Source organism: Lottia gigantea (assembly GCF_000327385.1).
Source record: "Lottia gigantea unplaced genomic scaffold LOTGIsca_31, whole genome shotgun sequence".
In the NCBI taxonomy this organism is placed as follows: Eukaryota; Metazoa; Mollusca; class Gastropoda; family Lottiidae; genus Lottia; species Lottia gigantea.
Genome location: NW_008709027.1, coordinates 2,117,497 through 2,138,438, shown reverse-complemented (window position 1 = coordinate 2,138,438; position 20,942 = coordinate 2,117,497). Strand labels below are relative to the sequence as shown.

Sequence of the window (20,942 nt, the reverse complement as noted above, 5' to 3'; positions counted from 1 at the left end):
TTAACCCCCCTCTTTTTTTTGTTGCTGAGCTTAATAAGTAATAGACAACAACTACAATAATATTGCAGACTTACTGTCTTTTTACGACTGAATTACATTGGCCGGTCTAGTTGCTAGTGATCTCCCTTTCTATACAGACTGCATAGCTTTGTTTTTACGGCAAAAATATAAACCGTCAATGCTTTGCGTAAAAGATAGCCTGCCAGGCATAGTGATTTCTGCAGCATGAACGGTCAGATAGAACATGATAGAATCTTGTTGATCTTCACGAAAACCTTAATTTAATTGATTTATTATATAAACAACAATATACTTAATAACTGGGTAAAAAATATCACATAAATAATAACAAGATTTGGGTTTGGGTTTTACAAAACAATAGGTGAACCTACAGAAATAATAACATAATGTTTTGCTCTAAAACTCTCGTCCCCCTTTTTCAAATACCATATTTAATGAAATATGTATAAGCTTTTTTATTTTAGATAATGACGCATTCAACACTGTATATGAATTCAATGGCTACAACCTTGGATGATTTTTGTTAAGTAGCTACTCAGGCATACACCATTAAATAAGGTATATGTCTTATTTATGAATATTCCTTATTTCATGCTCTGATACAATGTCTGAAGAATGTCCTATGAGAGTGTAAAAATTTTAACAGACAATTCACTAACGAATCAAACAAAAGGTAACATACAATGTATAGGTGATATATCATTAGGCATATAGCTAGCAATTGAAGCATTTGCAAATAACACAAAATTACAATGGTAATCTAATCTCACTGTTGTATAGATTAAGACCTAGTCATCATCATTTTGACAAATTCTTCATAATTCACTTGTCCATCACCATCCAGGTCAGCCTCTCGGATCATCTCATCTACTTCTTCGTCTGTTAATTTTTCGCCTAAATTTGTCATAACATGTCGTAATTCAGCAGCACTGATAAATCCATTACCATCTTTATCAAAAACACGGAATGCTTCACGAATTTCCTCGTCGTTATCACCATCTTTTACTTTTGAAGACATCATGGTTAAAAATTCAGGAAAATCTATGGTTCCATTACCGTCAGCATCGACTTCGTTTATCATATCTTGTAATTCAGCTTCAGTTGGATTTTGACCAAGTGATCTCATGACTGTACCCAATTCTTTTGTAGTAATTGTACCATCACCATCCTTGTCAAATAAACTGAAAGCTTCTTTAAATTCAGCGATTTGTTCTTCAGTAAGTTGATCAGCCATTGTGTTAGTTTGTGATGTTCTACAAATGTTTGTGTTTATCTATCAGGACTATTTTGGTGATTTAGAGTTTGATCTGTAAATTATAGGTAACCTACCTAAACTAAACTACCTTGACAACACTGTGTGCCATGGTCACGGAATAGAAACAAATGTCAATGGGATTATCCTTTCATTCATAACTATATCATTAACTTAAGTAGCTTAAAAGCATAATACAATAATTATTTGTAATAATTGTTACGTCATTTGTAAAAGACAACTGAAGCTTATATTTCTTTTTCTGTAAGTTACTAACACGCCAAAAAGTCTGGCAGGTTACAATTTTAAATCAAGTTCCCTTAAACTCGAGTTGAGTCGTCGACGCCTGAACGCCTGAGATACGTAATACGCTCCGCTTCGATCATTTTCTGGCTGTTGACATTCATGGGGCTCACAATCCAGATAATCTGAGAGCAAAGCAAGGTAATATACGTCCACGTACAGCTTGGCAGTACAGTTACAATTACCAATATGAAATATTCAACCTTCAGTCATACACATGTTTTGAACTTTTTATACTGAATTATATTACCAGGTTTTGTCAAAATCCAACAAGAATCTTCGTCTTTCAGTGTTAACGAGCTAAAATTGAAACCCTTTTTCAATAGCTCATATTATGAAATATATTTTTTTCTTTATTGATTTTCAGTAGTGTTTATCCATGGATGATAATAAACAATATTAACAAGTTTTGTCAAAATTCGTCAAGAATTGTTCCTTCTGAAAATTAAACACGCTTTCAAGAACAAGGGCATTATCTCACAATAAATATTTTTCGATTTTTCTGATCTTTTATAGGATTTAAGTTTCGTCGAAATCCGTCCAGAATTATTCCTTCTAGAGTGTTTACGGGCTAAAAATTAAACACGCTTTCGAGAACAAGGGCATAAACTCATACTAAATATTTTTCGATTTGTCTGATTTTCAATAGGGTTCATCTGTGAATGATTACAAACGCCCACACCAAGTTTCGTCAAAATCCGTCCAGAATTGTACCTTCTAGAGGCTAGAAATTAAACACGCTATCAAGAACAAGGACATTAACTCATACTAAATAGTTTTCGATTTTTCTGATTTTCAATAGGGTTCATTCTTGGATGATTTCAAACACTCTCACCAGTTTCTTCAAAATCTGTCGAGAATTGTTATTTTTGAGTGTTTACCGGCAGTTGTGGACGAACGGACGGATGGACATGAGTGACGCCAATATAACCCCCGCAACCCAACCACCACCCCACCCCACCCCACTATTTCATCTGGCACCTACCTTATATACCAAGATTTATTGGTAAGAAAACAAGAGCAACAAACTTCTGTATTTTTCAATCTGATTAAACTATAGATCTTGATGTAACCTTTTGTGTTGGCCGAGGATATTCGCCACCCGGGTGGCAAACAAGTATTCTCCACCCTCATTTTTTATTTGCCACCCGTTTTTAAAACTTTAATTTCTCTGAAGACTGACATTATTAGCTGTGAAGGCTATAGCGTTACATGCATTATGATGTTTTTTTATGTTCATTAGAAACGCTTATTTGCAATTCCTTTCAGAAAAATTTACGAAAATAACACCTACTTATAATTTATAGTCAACCGGTGTTAAGTCAATTTGGCCTCCACTTTTTTGAATCACTTCTATGAAATTTAGTCTCGATTTTCATGTCACCTACAAACCTCACGTGGCCTCCAAATTTTTTTTAGTCCCGGAAGCGTTTTTTCTTGACATTTCACGGCGGATTTAAAGATTTTTTTTATAGTGTGTGGGAGATCCCACCCTTTGAAGATTTTTAGAATCGGATTCCCAAAAACGCGAATTCCTGACATTCCGTATTAGATTAAGAAAGCTGGAACAAAAGCTGAGGGTGGTAAAAAAGATCTTACGGTGGTTAACAAGAATTGTCGGTGGTACACAAGAATTGTGAGTGGTAAACAAGTATTGGGGTGGTAAACAAGATGTGAGGGTGGTGAACAAGAACTGGAAGTGGTCAACAAGAACTGCGGGTGTTGAACAGGAACGGAGAGTGGTAAACTAGACCTACGAGTGGTAAACAAAGACCGAGGGTGGTAAACAAGAGCTGAGGGAAGTAAACAAGATTTTTGGGTAGTAAATAGGAGCTGGGTTAATGAATAACAACTAGGGTGGTAAACAAGAGCCGAGGGTAGTTTACAAGGGCAGAGAGTGGTTAACAACAACAAGAGCTTCGGCTGGTGAACAAGAGCTTAAGGTGGTTAACAAAAGTTGAGGTTGGCAAACAGGAATTGTGAGTGGTAAACAAGTATTGGGGTGGTAAACAAGAGCTGAGGGTGGTGAACAAGAGCTGGAAGTGGTAAACAAGATCTGAGGGTGGTAAACAGGAACGGAGGGTGGCAAACTAGACCTGCTGGTGGTAAACAAAAACCGAGGGTGGTGGGCTGTGGGTGGTAAACAAGAGTAGGTTGGTAAAAATAACCCAGGGTGGTGAACAATATCTGAGGGTGGTAAAGAAGAGGAAAACAACTAAGTAGGTGAACAAGAGCTTAGGGTGGCAAACAAGAATTGTGGATGGCAAACAAGACCTGGGGTGGTGAACAACAGCTATATTAATGAAACAAGAGCTGAGTGTAGTAAACAAGAATTGTGAGTGGTAAACAAGTATTAAGGATGGTCAACAAGTATTGAGGGTGGTAAACAACAGCTAGGTTAATGAAACAAGAGCTGAGAGTGGTAAACAAGTATTGAGGGTGGTAAACAACAGCTAGGTTAATGAAAAACAACTAGGGTGGTAACAAAGAGTTGGGATGGTAAACAAGCACCAAGGGTGGTAAACAAGAACTGTGGGTGGTATACAAGAACTGATGGTGTTGAACGACAGCTAGGGTGGTAAACAAGAGTTGGGGGTGTTAAACAAGAACTTAGGGTGGTAAACATCAACTAGGTAGGTGAACAAGAGCTGTGGGTGGTGAACAGGAGCTGAGGTTGGTGAACAGCAACTAGGGTGGTGAACAACAACTAGGTAGGTGAACAAGCGCTTAGGGTGGTAAACAACAACTAGGTAGGTGAACAAGGGCTTAAGGTGGTTAACAAGAGTTGAAATGAAATGAAATGAAATGAATGGAGTTTTACGTCCTACTTTTCTGCAACAAGAGTTGAGGTGGCAAACAAGAATTGTGGGTGTTACACAAGTATTGTAATGGCAAACAAGACCTGGGTGTGGTGAAGTCAGTATGGTTTATTATCGTACGCCTTATTACCACCCGTACACATTTATTACTTACCACCCATCAGTATTGTGTATTATCGTGCGCCTTATTACCACCCTTACACATTACTTACCACCAGTCTGCATGGTTTATTATCGTACGCCTTATTACCACCCGTACACATTACTTACCAACCGTCACACAATTTGGACACGCGCCTGCTATGTTTTATTTTTTACCATTTACACATCTTCATCAACCTTTTTTTTTTACTAACGTAAAGATCCCTCGACAGTTGGAAATCTGACAAAATTTCTCTCATTGCACACTGCACGGCGTTTGCCCATCCTCAGTAGCCCATACAGGTGCAGAAAAGTAGACGTAAAACTTTATTTTATTTCATTTTTTTTGCTACGGATTTCTTATACAAACGTGTGATGCTAAATTTCATAGCAACACTAACAGGACCTTTTGGGATGTATGCTAATTTGGTGTATACAAAATGGCGGAATTTCTACTTTCGTTTCATTGCAAGAAATTCAATTATATTAACACGGTCTTGTCTGAACCTGACAAAATCCATTACAAATTACTCAAGAGTCGACTAATATGTCACTGAAAGAAACAACTATATATAAAAAAAGGCTGACATTTCATGAATTTTAGAGATGTTTTCTGTCACCCGGATGGCGAATAGTCAAATAAATGGACGTGGACTATCCGCCACCCGGTTGGCGATTATGTACGCCCTTTTGTGTTTCTTCTGTAGTTCATCTCCGACAGTGCGAAGGTTTTAAACCCCCTTTATATATACTCCGGATCCTCCAACTCCACATACATCCAGAAAGATGGATATTTTTGCGATTCAGTCATTCCATCTTAATTAATCCCCATTCACTATTTATTTCACCTTTCTTTTTTTTATCGAAACTGATCTCTCGTCGGCCATTTAAAACTGCGCACGCAGTAAAAAGTTCAAGGGTCACAGAATCAGAGGATACAGACAAAATGAACGTTACGGTGATGCACAACACTAATTTACAGTCAATGTAAAAGTAATTAAATATTACGTGTGGAACGTCCTCATAAAACAGGGCCTATAGTATTTCTGACTCGCCTCCTTCCGATAAATGTAAAAATATTTATCAGGGACTGGAAAAGAGGCAAATGTTTCGTACTAAGAGTAGGTCAGGTCGCCATGTCAAATAGAAACAACACAATCAAAACATCCAGATTTGCATTTACCGATTACAAAAAGATAGTGAGCCCAAAATTAATGTACACACGCGGCGGATGGGCGGCCGGAGTGATTGACATTACAATTCATGTGGGCGTAGACGGAAAGAAACATCTAGATTTAAATTTAGAACAGTCTACCTCTTGTTAAAAAAATTACTGTTACCATATTAATGTTAATAGTGTACCTTGAACCAAAATTACCATGAAACAATGTGACCGAATAACTGTGATCTATTTACCTTGATGATAAAAATCACGCAGATCAAATTGATATAGATTTTAAGTTATAAAGAAAATTCGTCTTACATTTGAAAAAGTTTTATTTACTGACAATTTCACAATTTCACTTTTATTTATTTACAAATATATCATTATATATGAACCAATTCAAAGTTCCAAGTAATATAATATGAATTAAACGATAGAAAGTTGTATCACAGAATAACACAATGGCACTGTTTGTGTCTTTTTTAACTGAATTTATGATTTATTGGTCATCATTTTGACAAATTCTTCATAATTCACTTGTCCATCGCCATCCAGGTCAGCCTCTCGGATCATCTCATCTACTTCTTCGTCTGTTAATTTCTCACCTAAATTTGTCATAACATGTCGTAATTCAGCAGCACTGATAAATCCATTACCATCTTTATCAAAAACACGGAATGCTTCACGAATTTCCTCCTCGCTATCAACGTCATTCATTTTCCTAGCCATCATGGTTAAAAATTCAGGAAAATCTATGGTTCCATTACCGTCAGCATCGACTTCGTTTATCATATCTTGTAATTCAGCTTCAGTTGGATTTTGACCAAGTGATCTCATGACTGTACCCAATTCCTTAGTAGTAACTGTTCCATCACCATCTTTGTCAAATAAACTAAAAGCTTCTTTAAATTCAGCGATTTGTTCTTCGTTAAGTTGATCAGCCATGTTAGTTAAGCAGTATGTAACTTTTTTGTAAAAAATAATTCAGAACTTTTATTGTGGCCGTACTGAACTGCCAAATATCAGTGGTCTGGGTATTATATAGGTAGTGAGGTAGTCATTAACAACAGTAATCTACAGGTAAATCCACAATCTATTCGTTGAAAATAATGTTAGATAATCCTTTTAGCTAATCAGCCGATAATCACTTTCTCTGATATAAATTACTATCCAATAAGAAAGTTACAACAATGGTTTTAAATTTTCTCAAACCCTATTTCCATGACAGTTTTTCGAGATGAGACTGGGCATGAAATAAAATAACTTTTAAAAGGGTTATATTGTCTCGTCAGCCGTAGCTTCAAGAGCTTCCATTTCCATTGAAGAATAATATTTGCCTGAACAGTATAAGTGGGATTGATGTGACCCTGTAATTTTTACATCTGACCTTTTTATGTAGGCCTAATGTTGTGATTGGTGCTAATCGCAAAGATTACGTACTTGTAATAGCTTAGTCCCGAAACATAGCCACATTTACTCTAATTGTATCTATTTTTTATACGCCCACATGAAATGGGAGGGGAGGGGGCGTAGATTGCCGTCACCGTCGGTCCGTCCACAATTACTCGTAAACACTCTACATGGCATAATTCTTGACTGATTTCGACACAACTTTGTATTGTATTAACAGATTTTGACGAAACTTATATATTATAATGTATGACTGAAGGTTGAATATTTCATAGTTGTAATTGTTACTGTACTGCCAAATATTTTATTCAAAATCAAAGCTGCCAGTGGGCATATATTACCTTGCCTAGCATGCCATCTTTATCTATCGTAGGGACCTTATCGTGTAATTTATTTGTTCCTAGTTATAAGTGTTTCATTAATTCAGATTTACATTTGGGCATTAATTTTCTTAAGCCAAAATCAATCGCTTTTTTTCCTAATTTATGATCGATATTATGATACAGATTGACCACATCAAAAATTATCAAAGAACTACCTGGATAGACTACCTTGGGAAGATGATGTAAAAAATCAATATCATCCCTGAGAAAACTCTTCACGTTTTGACATAATGGTTTCAAGAGGATATCAATAAAATTTCTTAACCTTCGTGTTGAACTGTTGTTTGGAGCTGCCACAATAGGTCGAAATTTTAAATCTAATAGTTCAAAAACATTAACAATTCTACTATTACAAATTTGTATAGCCTTTTGAATAACTTGACTTTTATGGATTTCTGGCAGTCCGTAAAAGAATGCCAATTGTATCTGTTAGATACAAGAACTCTTTTTCTGTAAGTTCACTTCGGTTGTTGCTAGGAAATTTGATCACTTTGTTTTTAACAGCATTGTTTATGCTTTCATTTGAGGGGGGCAACAATCGGTATCTTATAATAACCGTTATATGTGAGTTTGATAATATTTTGAATTCATAATTAAAATTGGCCCACCTTTATCGTCTTATCTTATAACATAACAATATTTTTGTTTTCTTTCAATGTTCTAATAGCGCGTTGCTCTTAATTACTAGCTACCACACTTTCAGATTTATTCTTGAATAATGGAGGATCTTCATCGTCATCTTTATGAAAATGATGGCTTAATTTTTTTTGTCGACAAAACTGATAATGCGGCTTTTAGTTGATGAGAGGTGAATTTTAATCCCCTATTCAAAAGTTTGATACACTCATTAGTTAATTCTGTTGTACTTAGGTTAATGATCTAACTTTCTATTTTGTACAAATTTCTTTCTCGGTGCTCTTTGTTGTTTTCGGTTGAAATTTTTGTATCCATTTTCTTCTCTATTTTTATAACGGTCCCATGATTTGTGTATATATATACATGTATAAATAGGGTCCCACGACGGTCTAATCCCAGCTCAAGTAATCCTAGTACGTTACTTCAGTTCCCGAGAAAATGTTTTGATTACAGCTCATAAGTAATTTCAATCTGTTTTAATATAATTTGTACAATTAATAGTTAAATTGAATGGTGACGTATGGTCTACAAAGGGAGGTTGTAAATATATACAGCATGTATATAAAACAGAAAAAAACGAATGCTGGTACGTTTGAGTTCTGGCATGACGAATAAAGAAACGGGGGTTGTGTACCCTGACGGTCCCTGATGTTGGTAAGGTAGTAAGATGGGACTGCTTTGAAATTGTTTACAATCCGATATATGTTGACCTTTTTTTCTGCTCCACATGGGCTATTACAGGCAGAACCATGCAGTGTACAACGGGGGAAATTTTGCCAGGACAGCGGCATTAGCATACTCTTTTTCGATTTCAGACTATCAGGGGATCTTGGACGTGCACAGCCTGTAGAAAACAGTTCCTCTGATCTGCATGACAAGTAATAAAGGTATCATCTTGAGCTATGGCGGGATTGAACCCTGGACCTACAGGTTAGCGAGCATGCATCAAATTCATTGAGCCACCTCGACTTCTAATAGAAAAGACCAATCTATTGGTGTACTATGCTGGTTACGCTGGTAATCAGTGAGAACCTGGACGTCTTACGCTAGACCATTTCCAGGTTTTGAATATTGTTTCCTGTGTATGGATCCCATATGATACTTTAAGGTCTCTCGAAAGTCTCATAGCTCTTTTGTTTTTCGTAGATTTTCTTTTGAAGAGATTGTTGTATATTAACTCCCAGGTACTTGACCGATTTTAGTTCCTCGTAGACATGTCCATGAATGATATGGGGTAAACGTTCTGGTTGTCTCTTATTTGAAATTTAGAGAATCTAGAAAGAGGGGATTCCATTAAACCGTCCCGTTGCCATGCTTGGATGGTCTCCAGGTCTTCTTAGGGCTACATCCTCCTGTTTGTTGACGCTTCGTACACTGCAACTGATGAGCTGTGGCAAGGTACTTGGGTATATCATTTATGTACAACAGGAACAAAGTAAGGCAAAATACACTCCCTTGTGGGACTCTGGATTGGAAAGCTACCCTTAAGCACCAGTTTTCTTTTTATTGTAAACAAGCGCCACATGTTGTTTCCGGTCCAGCTGTGTATACAGTCAAGTAACCTAATTTCGCGCTGACCTATTTTTCGTGCATTTCCGGAAAGGATTAATAATTTCCATGTGCGACCTCACGTGACCTCCGCATTTGCTTGTTTTGATAAACATGGGTTATCTGTACAATGTCAGCTAGTAGAATGAATCCAGTAGTTTCAAGCAGATTTCAGTTACCAAACGTCACAATTTTTTATCGGCCGAATTTCCTTATAATCCCTAGCTGTAATCCAAATTCCAAGTATCGTCTGCTAGAATGTAGTCCAACGAATGAAGTCACGTGATCAACTAGCGGATTCCGTGTCAGCAGAAAAATTCTATGGAACAAAATGTGGGCCATATTCTTATGTTGTTTAAATAACTTTTAGCAATAAATCACGCCACATATCTTATTTTGTCAGTCACTATTTTTTTTTTTTAAATCCTGGTTCTTTGAAGGAACTGTCACTAGTTATAATCAATTGATATTAAAGATAAATACTAAGAGAAGTTAATTATACCACTGGGTATCAATACAACGTGTTTTTCTCGACGTATTTATATATCAAACATTGTACGCGAAAATAGGTTACGCATTTTGCCGCCGTTGTTGAGTTGGTTACTCATGAAATATGGCTCAAAGTGAGGGGTTCATAAAAAAAATCGAAACAAACCAATTTAAATTATTTTGTAGAATATCTGAGGAAACATTTAAGACGTTAAAAAATTCTCCTTTTTTTAACTTTGACAAAATTCGGTGTTGAATCATTATATGCACGAAAATAGGTTACACCACTGTACTAATGATGAGGCTTATGTAGTAGCCTCCTGTGTGGAACTTTGTCAACCTTGAAAAAAATCCAGCAGGACAGTATCTGTCTGACCTCTATCGTCACCACTTTTAACAAGATCCTGAATCGTAACCATCAACTGAGTCTAAAGCCGTGTTGTGCATCAATTATGATTTGCTCTTCGGGTGTTTCGAATATTGACTTTTTGACGTCACTGTCCATACATACATTTTGTCCCATTGTATCCCACTCCTGTCCCACTGTGTACTAACTTGGGGTTTAGTGAGACAAAAATAAAAAAAAATTGTATATAAAAATTATCCTCACATTGGTGTTGAAATCATTGAGTATGTAGTATATTCCTTTACTTTCTACGACGAAAGTGATTAAATAAACAAAAACACTTTTGGATAAAAGCGACAAAGTATCAAAAGTGTCCCATTGTGACCCAGTTTCCCCTATGTTTGATTGCTTTTGCAGGTGCACCGCTTCAGAATATTTGTAGTTTATCGAAATGACTCACGAATGAATAATCTGACAGAGCAAATACGACAAAACAAAAGAGTTAAGTTCAATCGAATTATCGGAAAACTTCAACTTCAAATGTCTGGCTTTAATTTCATGTAATAACTTTAAAAATTGAGATAAAAGCACGTAATTATTCTCTAGAAGTTTTAGTGAATATTAAGGAATTATAATTTGTACCTTTATTAACTTGTAACACACGGGGCCTTAGTTTAGACCTATGCCGAGATTGAACCCTGGACCTACAGGTTAGCGAGCAAGCGTCTGACTCACTGCGGCTCTCAGTCTAAGTCTATAGCTAAAGCTACTAATGATTTATATGCAGCTTTTTCGACAGTGTCTATATACCGTTCTATAATAGCAGGAACCAGACATCGGACAAAGATTGAAGGCCATAAATGGCTCTGATAGACAAAAAGAAAATCCATATATCCTCTTTACAATCCCTTATATATAAGATATAAAATTAGATTAGCCAAATTCTAGTTTCATAGAATATCACAATTATTATTATATAATTAATAACATGTTAACAATAACGTATTTACAAAATACAATAGGCCTATATTACGTTAACAGTAACGTATATTACAAATATATCATTTATAGCACGTTAACAGTTACGTATATAACAAATATATTATCTATAGCATGTTAACAGTTACGTATTTACTTAATATATTATTATTTACATTTAAGAAAAAATACACTTTAAAATATGAATATAATGAAGTAAGATTATCCAAATTCTAGTTTATCACAGAATTTCACAATGGCACTGTTTGTGTCTTTGAAACGGAAATTTATGATTTATTGGACATCATTATGACAAATTCTTCATAATTCACTTGTCCATCACCATCCAGGTCAGCCTCTCGGATCATCTCATCTACTTCTTCGTCTGTTAATTTTTCACCTAAATTTGTCATAACATGTCGTAATTCAGCAGCACTGATAAATCCATTACCATCTTTATCAAAAACACGGAATGCTTCACGAATTTCCTCCTCGCTATCGCCGTCATTCATTTTCCTAGCCATCATAGTTAAAAATTCAGGAAAATCTATGGTTCCATTACCGTCGGCATCGACTTCGTTTATCATATCTTGTAATTCAGCTTCAGTTGGATTTTGACCAAGTGATCTCATGACTGTACCCAATTCCTTAGTAGTAACTGTTCCATCACCATCTTTGTCAAATAAACTAAAAGCTTCTTTAAATTCAGCGATTTGTTCTTCAGTAAGTTGATCAGCCATGTTAGATGCGTAGTGTCTGACGAAAGATGTCGAAAACTTTGTGTGAGAATTTTGAACACTGTCAAATATCAGTGGTCTGAATGTTATATAGGTAGTCAGGTAGTCATTAACAACAGTAATCTACAGATAAATCCAAAACAATTGGTTACTTACAATGTTACATAATTCATCATTTAGCCCATAATCATTTTCTAACAATTAAGGTCAGATAATCTATAATGAAACGATTATAGTCAGTTGAATATTATTGTCTCATTGAAAGAGATCATTTTCGTCTGTACTTACAAAAAAAAACTTATTGGCGATAAAAAAATCTGAATTTCCAACAGTTTTGGCAAATTGACAATTTTTCTGTAGGACATGGTTATTGTGACTGTGTGATCGTAACACAGTGATCTATATATGGTTATGAACGTATAACTGTGACCAAATTATGTGACCTTTTCCTGGCCTACCTTGTACCAAAAACGCTGTGACTAGATTGTCCATGGTCGGTCTATACCAATTAATACTCTGTCAAAATTGGCCAAAAAGAAAATAAGTACCAAGCAAATTTGCCACAAGGTATTGTAATTTGGCCACTTTGATTTGACCATTGTGAAATGAACATGGATTTGAACGCAACTTTTGAAAATATCCAAATTTTAGAATATAAATGATTGAAATTATTCTAAGTACATAGTCTGCTATTATAAGGTCTGTTTTTAGCTGAAATTGTGCTATTTTAGAAAGTTTTATTTTGTGTCCACTATGTTTAAGAATAGCCCGTTATTAGAGGCTATTTTATAAAAAAAAAAAATTTATCCCAAGTCCAAACTACTCAAATTGAGTTAATAAGAAAAACCAACAAAAAAATTGAAATAACATACGCATACAGAATATGATAACTTAAAACACATACTTGCGAAAAAATACTAATCTCAATCAGTGATTCACTTTCATTTAGTGTACAATGTTTAATTTACTTTAAAATGAAGTCACAAGTGTTATACTTATACAAGCTATGACAATAAACAATCATACATATAATAAAAGCAGACAATGACACTATTATTAACAGATTTTTTTCTACTCAATGACTTAAACAAATGCAATAGACTTTACATCATGACACCATCTATTATGGTAGAATAGTAATGCTATTTTAGAAAAGAAAACTATAGAAGAAGATGTGTGAAATTAGTACCAATTATTGTGCTATTTTTTTTAGCTAAAAATCTTTTATTTGAACCTAACCCTTAACGTAGAACAATTCCTCAGTTCCACCAGTAAAAAATGTTTATTATAGTTTCCATGGTTATTAATGTTCCTGTGGGAACCAGTAATCTTCTTATATATTTCAGATTCTGAAGATTATGGATTTCAACCTATTCATTCCCTGCGACCACATGGGGTAGTTATATTGGAACATCCATGGTTATTAGTAAGATTTATGTCAAATTATCAAATATAGCTAACATTTAATGCAGGCTTCGAAATTCATTCTGGTGGAGAACAGACTTCATGTATTCACGGCTTGTCACTTCCATTCCCATTTCTTGGTTACGACCCCTGTTTTCAGAATGTCTAGATTTCCCCCTGTCCAATACCCCTGGTGATGGTTGTTTTCTGTCGAACGTTTTAATTTAAACAACACTGCCAGTAGGCAGTTTAAGTTATACGTCTATGTAAATAACTTGTTCAATGCATTATACTCGTAAAATAGTAACAAAATTTTTACACATAACTGAAAACAGTAAGCCTTTAACCAAAGCCCGTTTATGATAAAGTGCTTTAATTTCAAATTTGCATGAATTTAAATCTGTGGCTTCCTCATTTGATATTGAAAGAAAGACTATTGAGGACATCTAATGGCCAAGACTTTAAATTTCAATACAATAATCAAATAATCAGTGTCAGTCCAATTTAGCCATATCAGTAAAGGCCTTAATACGGCCTTCTTTCATTCATCCCTTTGATAACACAACAGACGTCTACAACGCCAAATTTACGGGATCGATCAACTGTAGACAAGACCCAACATTCATTACGATAACCAGATAACCCCCTTTTCAAAAGTCAATTGATTCTACAACTACCAAAGCTTCCATAAATAGTCAAACTCAAACGCCATTAAATTTCCCTAGGTAAACACAAAAAGTTTGGTCGTAGCTTACAAAAGAGATCAAAATCTTAGCAATTATTTCGTTCACGGTGGACTTGAACCATTGCCCATTTGTCATAAAGGTATGTATCATGTTATGTCAATAAAGTAATCGATTTCTAAGTTAGATTTCTGGAAATACTTATTTCAGGACTGGTGTCATTGCTATATACAGTATATAATAGGCCCGGGTTTTTTTTAACATTAAATCACATATTGCTCTGTGACCTAGGCCAAAGCTTTCATTGAGACTCGTCTCTGTACACCTTAACACCGCCAACCGATCAAATTCCTGCCCTCTCCATCCTTTCATTCCGAGAAGCCATAAACACTAACTTTTTTCGCCTCTTTATCAGGCAAAACATCAAAACTGCTTACTTCATAATAAGTAGCATATTTAAGAAATATTTTCAGATATAATTGACGATGTTTTAGATAATGAAAAGTTTGCATACTGCCCCTTAAAAGCAGATTGGGTATGGATATTGATTTTTGGTGATAAAGAAAAGTCGTCTCACATTTGAAATAGTTTTATTTCATGACAGTTTATGATTTCATTATTTTTATGTACAAATAAACTAATACATAATAGTATGTTAACAGTTACGTATTTACAAAATATAGTAGGCCTATTATATATTACGTTAACAGTAACGTATTTAGAAATATATTATTTATAGCACGTTAACAGTAACGTATTTACAAATATATTATCTATAGCATGTTAACAGTTACGTATTTACTTAATATATTATTATTTACATTTACAAAAAATACACTTTAAAATATGAATATAATGAAGTAAGATTATCCAAATTCTAGTTTATCACAGAATTTCACAATGGCACTGTTTGTGTCTTTGAAACGGAAATTTATGATTTATTGGACATCATTTTGACAAATTCTTCATAATTCACCTGTCCATCACCATCCAGGTCAGCCTCTCGGATCATCTCATCTACTTCTTCGTCTGTTAATTTTTCACCTAAATTTGTCATAACATGTCGTAATTCAGCAGCACTGATAAATCCATTACCATCTTTATCAAAAACACGGAATGCTTCACGAATTTCCTCCTCGCTATCGCCGTCATTCATTTTCCTAGCCATCATGGTTAAAAATTCAGGAAAATCTATGGTTCCATTACCGTCAGCATCGACTTCGTTTATCATATCTTGTAATTCAGCTTCAGTTGGATTTTGACCAAGTGATCTCATGACTGTACCCAATTCCTTAGTAGTAACTGTTCCATCACCATCTTTGTCAAATAAACTAAAAGCTTCTTTAAATTCAGCGATTTGTTCTTCAGTAAGTTGATCAGCCATGTTAGATGCGTAGTGTCTGACGAAAGATGTCGAAAACTTTGTGTGACAATTTTGAACACTGAAATGAACACTGTCAAATATCAGTGGTCTGGGTGTTATTATAGGTAGTCAGGTAGTCATTAACAACAGTAATCTACAGGTAAATCCAAAACAATTGGTTACTTACAAAGTTAGATAATCTATCTAGCCCATAATCACTTTCTCATATACATTATTATTATTATCTATTATAAACAAAATTATAACAATGATTTTAAATAGCCAGCTTCCAAAACAGTATGACATAATTATGTATATATATAAGTATGTAAGACTACACTTGGCAGACTGTGTGTTTCAATCAAGTTTTTTTATTCTAAATGCCGGAATGCTTTCACCTGATCACTTTGGTTTAAAAGGACATTCCGCTTTCTATTTTAGGCCAAAATATTTTTTTGCTCAAATTTGTGAAAACTTTACACCAAAATCTAGAGAAATGTGCCTTTTAATGTATCTGAAAGTTTTAACTAAAAAATTCCAGCTGCTAATTTTTAAACGCCAAAAATATTTTAAAACATTACCTAAGGTTTTTAAGTTCGTCGTGCTTTTTGGAAGCTGTTAAAAAACTATAACTGTACAGATTTGAGTAAAACAAATGCCTAATTATAGAGAAATATGTCTCCTACTAAAGGTTTCAACTGATAACATCGTGTAATTATAAAGCCAAACACCAAAACTATGTCAAACTGCTTAATTAATTTTTTAAATTAAGTTTTTAATTAACCCTTTTGAAACAAATTCAGTTTGTATCAAGAAGATACATAAATATTAATAGCATACTTAAAAAATATTTCCAGGTGAATTCACCAATTTGTATCATAAAGGCTATAATTTGAAACTGTCTAAAAGTTGATTTACACAGGCATTGTGACCTAGGCCAGTGCTTCTATAGGAAAGTATCTTCTATAACGCCTATAACAGGCATCCTTCTTTTTTCAACCTCTTTCAAATTTTCGGTTGCCAGTGTATGGTGCACCCGATCGTGTTAGTTTTCTGCGCTGGAAGCGTATATGAACCATAGCTAGTAGCAGGTCGAAGGCAAGGCAAGATTATCATAACATCAAAATCATTGGGAAATGAAGTAACGGGATCGCAAAACATTGCAAAACTTGCACAGATCAATTGAGATTTTATTTTCATATAAACTTTCAAATTTTCATGTTGATCCTAAAAAGTGATCGCATTATATTATACGCCTGTGTGTTATATTCGCAATTGCATATACGGTATCAAAAAAAATGAAATTTGAATAGTAATTTATCAAATTTCACAAGTATTAAGCTAGAGATTTGGAATTTAAAAACTGATCATAATTCATAAATAAATAAAGAAAGTATGTGAAATTTCAGCTTTCTAAGACTATTCAGAAGTTGCCTTTTGTTTGGTTTTTTAAAAGCAAAATCCCGAGACAGTTGGACCAAAATTGTTGATTTGGGGCTGAAAATTGTATATGAATTGAGATTTTATTTTAAAAACAAGGTAATTTGTACGAAGACGACAAAGAAAGAAAAGGATTTTGAATAATTATTTCGTATGCAATTCATTTTAAGTATTGACTGTACTAAAAGGCAGAGTGGGTATGGATATCGCTTTGAATTGATAAAATCTTCTTATAATTGAAATAGTTTTATTTCATTACAATTTCACGATTTAAATATTTTAATTATTTTCATCTACAAAATATAATATATACTGAACAGATAAAGAAACGTAGCATTTTTCGATTATTTGGACAAAGTCGGGCACGATCAAAATTGTTATTTTTCTTTTAATTTTTTGCTTTACGAAGGCCAGTTTATGACATTTAACTGATAATATCGGTTGCGTTCGATTTAAGAGTTGTGAAATTTGGAAACTGTCAGATTTCCGTGGGAGCCAGTTTAAGTGATGTGGTGGGAAATCGATTTGCGGTGCAACACGTACCAGAGTTCTGTATAAAAAACAAACTGACACCTACCACGTAGTGGTTGTCTCCGAGTCACAACACCAAGACAAGATTGCTTCCTGCATCTGCATGACAGACTCACCACAGCGGCACAGACAGCTCGTCAGACCATTGGCCACCATCAGAAACCTATCAGTGCTGATACCGTTCGAAGTCACTCTCCTCCCAGAACCCGTCTTGTCGCCGTCTATACAGGGTCCGGTCCCCACTTCCCCATCATCGTCAGCAACGTCTTGCGTGGGCCACTCAACGACAACATTGGCGGCATCAACAATGGAGGATCTCAGATGAGAGCCGGTACCGTATTTCCAGATGCAAATGGCAGAGTACGAGAGTGGAAGAAGAGATGAACGTTTTACAGAACAGTGTGTGGTTGAAAGAGACCCATGGGGAGGACCGAGGATTATGGTATGGGGTGCAATCGGCATCAATCAGGAACTTGGACCTGTTGTCTTCCAGAATATCGGCCCTGGCAGAGGCCAAGGAGTCACATCGACCAGGTTCTCCGACCCCACGTTGTACTGCATTTTGCAAGACGCCGAAACCACCAATTCCAGCATGACAACGCCCGTCCACATACTGCCATAGCCGCCAGAACCTTCCTCCAACAGCATAACATCAGAGTAATGCCATAGCCCTCACTCAGCCCGGACTTTAACCCAATAGAACACTTGTGGGATGACATCCAAATACGACTAAACCAGATCGAACTTCTTCCAAGAAATGCAGCAGAACTCAGTGCAGTTTGACTAAGAGTCTGGGCGCAAATTCCAATGACGTCTATAAATCGTTTGTGCCAGGGCCGGGCCGTTATCAACGCACGAGATGGACACACCAGAGGCTGACTTTCAGCCTCCATCTGTAAAGATCACGTGATCAGAACCTTGATAATGATATGTCATAGCAATAACTTGAAAGACACTCAAACAGTCATTTGTGCCAAATGTGGTTGTTTTCTAACAATTATCTATTGTTCTATTAAAATTTAAATAAACAAGTCACTATTTTCTGTGCTTTGCGACCTTTTTTTTTATATCTGTTCAGTATATTATTATATAATAATATGTTAATAGTAACGTATTTAAAAAAATATTATTTACGTTAACAGTTACATATTTACAATTATATTTACAAATATCTTATTATATACATGTATACGTGTTTACAAATATAGACTTTAAAATATTGATATAATGAAGTACGATTATCCAAATTCTGGTTTCACAGAATTTACGAAGGTACTGTTTATGTCTATTGAAACGGAAATTTATGATTTATTGGTCATCATTATGACAAATTCTTCATAATTCACCTGTCCATCACCATCAAGGTCAGCCTCTCGGATCATCTCATCTACTTCTTCGTCTGTTAATTTTTCACCTAAATTTGTCATAACATGTCGTAATTCAGCAGCACTGATAAATCCATTACCATCTTTATCAAAAACACGGAATGCTTCACGAATTTCCTCCTCGCTATCGCCGTCATTCATTTTCCTAGCCATCATGGTTAAAAATTCAGGAAAATCTATGGTTCCATTACCGTCGGCATCGACTTCGTTTATCATATCTTGTAATTCAGCTTCAGTTGGATTTTGACCAAGTGATCTCATGACTGTACCCAATTCCTTAGTAGTAACTGTTCCATCACCATCTTTGTCAAATAAACTAAAAGCTTCTTTAAATTCAGCGATTTGTTCTTCAGTAAGTTGATCAGCCATGTTAGATGCGTAGTGTCTGACGTTTGATGTCGAAAACTTTGTGTGACAAATTTGAACACTGAAATGAACACTGTCAAATATCAGTTCTCTGCGTGTTATATAGGTAGTCAGGTAGTCATTAACAACAGTAATCTACATCAAAAACAATTGGTTACTAACAAGGTTAGATAATCCCTTTAACTAATCAACTCACAATCAATTCTCCAATACATAATTACTATCTCTTAAAGGGTCGGATTCGGCATTTTCGGGGTTAATCGTAGGCCCTACCTTGGTCTAAAATACGGGAATTGTTTAGGAATCGGTTATTAGTATTCACAGCTTACCGCCGAAATTGGAGCTTTCTTGGCCATGTACATCCGTGTTCGAAAGTTAAAAAGACGAGTCGCTTTTCCGAGATTTTTCAATTTGAAAATATATTACTGACGTCATACTGTCACCTCGGCAGTAGAATGCTACTATAGTTATCCTCGTGTATTGAACGGGAGATAGCCATATTGAAAATAAAATGGTCCGGTTGTTGAGTGTCCTATTCAAAGTGTAAATGCTAGCTTCATTCGTGTTGCATTTCATTAGATTTAATATAGTTTACATATTATATACATTTTGCTTTTTATACGACCTCGTGAAATACTCGTTTATTGTCGTCATTCATGTCCGTCGCTCTGTCCACCATTTCTCGTAAACACTCTAGAAGGCACAATTCTAAACGGATTTGGGTGTTTGTTGTTACCAAAGGATAAACCCTATTAAAAATCTGCAGAATCGAAAAATATTTAATATGAGTTATTACCCTTGTACTTGAAAACGCTTTCAATTTCCAGATTTTGACGAAACTTGGTGTTAAGAGTGAAGAAGTTCCTAAAAACGTCTATGTAAAGCACTGGCCAAGGTCACAAATAAAGAGATAAATGTTCAATACAAGATAAGGTGAAGTTAGCATAGTTAGTATTAAGTTAAAAAAACAACCACGAGTAATCTACAATAAACAAAAGTCTATAATATGAAAGTTTTCTTGTTACCAGTTCTAAAAGAAAAGAGTATGAATAGGTTCTGAAAAGATATATATCTATATATAAGGATTAGAATATATTATACTTAATGAGCAAGAAAATAGAGAGGGGGGTCAAGTATTATTGGATTCAATGGGATCGAGTCTACCACGGACCAGAAAATTACTAAGGTTTTTATTGCGCTTATAGGCAATTACAAGTCGTTTGGTATATACATTCGGAAATCTGTTCTGTAATTCACTGTAATACTGTTTGACGATGGATGAGGTTTTGGCAGCTGTATGATTAAAGGTGGCAACAAATGGAATCATTTGATTATCATGCTGGATGTTAAGTCCAGTTGGAGCCACTGTTTGGAGTTGGTCCATCCAGTAGCTTTCTCTCAGTAATCGTTTGGTTTTTGGTCAGATCAGAGTCAGGAATTGATTCAATAGGCATGATAAGAAGGTCTTCAATGGAATGGTCAGGTAAATTAAAATGATGAGAAATTTGTCTATTTTTGCTATGAATTATATCAAAGCGATGG

General features: G+C 35.1%; 4 protein-coding genes across 4 annotated transcripts; all 4 read right to left on the bottom strand.

Moving 5' to 3' along the window:
• Positions 1-260: 260 nt before the first annotated feature.
• LOTGIDRAFT_190032 (hypothetical protein) lies at positions 261-1,341 on the bottom strand. The gene has a single exon (XM_009057814.1). It carries the CDS (start codon positions 1,253-1,255, stop codon positions 803-805), a length of 453 nt encoding a protein of 150 aa, XP_009056062.1. The 5' UTR covers positions 1,256-1,341; the 3' UTR covers positions 261-802.
• A 4,674-nt stretch (positions 1,342-6,015) lies between these two features.
• On the bottom strand, positions 6,016-6,715 carry LOTGIDRAFT_216207 (hypothetical protein). Its single transcript, XM_009057813.1, has one exon. It carries the CDS (start codon positions 6,644-6,646, stop codon positions 6,194-6,196), a length of 453 nt encoding a protein of 150 aa, XP_009056061.1. The 5' UTR covers positions 6,647-6,715; the 3' UTR covers positions 6,016-6,193.
• A 4,684-nt stretch (positions 6,716-11,399) lies between these two features.
• On the bottom strand, positions 11,400-12,286 carry LOTGIDRAFT_216194 (hypothetical protein). Its single transcript, XM_009057812.1, has one exon. It carries the CDS (start codon positions 12,229-12,231, stop codon positions 11,779-11,781), a length of 453 nt encoding a protein of 150 aa, XP_009056060.1. The 5' UTR covers positions 12,232-12,286; the 3' UTR covers positions 11,400-11,778.
• Positions 12,287-14,889: 2,603 nt separating this feature from the next.
• Positions 14,890-19,467, bottom strand: LOTGIDRAFT_216192 (hypothetical protein). Its single transcript, XM_009057811.1, has 2 exons — positions 18,856-19,467; positions 14,890-15,148 (listed from the first exon to the last, which is right to left on the bottom strand). Exon 1 carries the CDS (start codon positions 19,401-19,403, stop codon positions 18,951-18,953), a length of 453 nt encoding a protein of 150 aa, XP_009056059.1. The 5' UTR covers positions 19,404-19,467; the 3' UTR covers positions 14,890-15,148; positions 18,856-18,950.
• Positions 19,468-20,942: the final 1,475 nt, after the last annotated feature.

Excerpts from the sequence above, each read along its gene's own strand:
- LOTGIDRAFT_216194 (XM_009057812.1), bottom strand. The coding sequence starts at position 12,231 with ATGGCTGATCAACTTACTGAAGAACAAATCGCTGAATTTAAAGAAGCT.
- LOTGIDRAFT_216192 (XM_009057811.1), bottom strand. The coding sequence starts at position 19,403 with ATGGCTGATCAACTTACTGAAGAACAAATCGCTGAATTTAAAGAAGCT.
- LOTGIDRAFT_216207 (XM_009057813.1), bottom strand. The coding sequence starts at position 6,646 with ATGGCTGATCAACTTAACGAAGAACAAATCGCTGAATTTAAAGAAGCT.
- LOTGIDRAFT_190032 (XM_009057814.1), bottom strand. The coding sequence starts at position 1,255 with ATGGCTGATCAACTTACTGAAGAACAAATCGCTGAATTTAAAGAAGCT.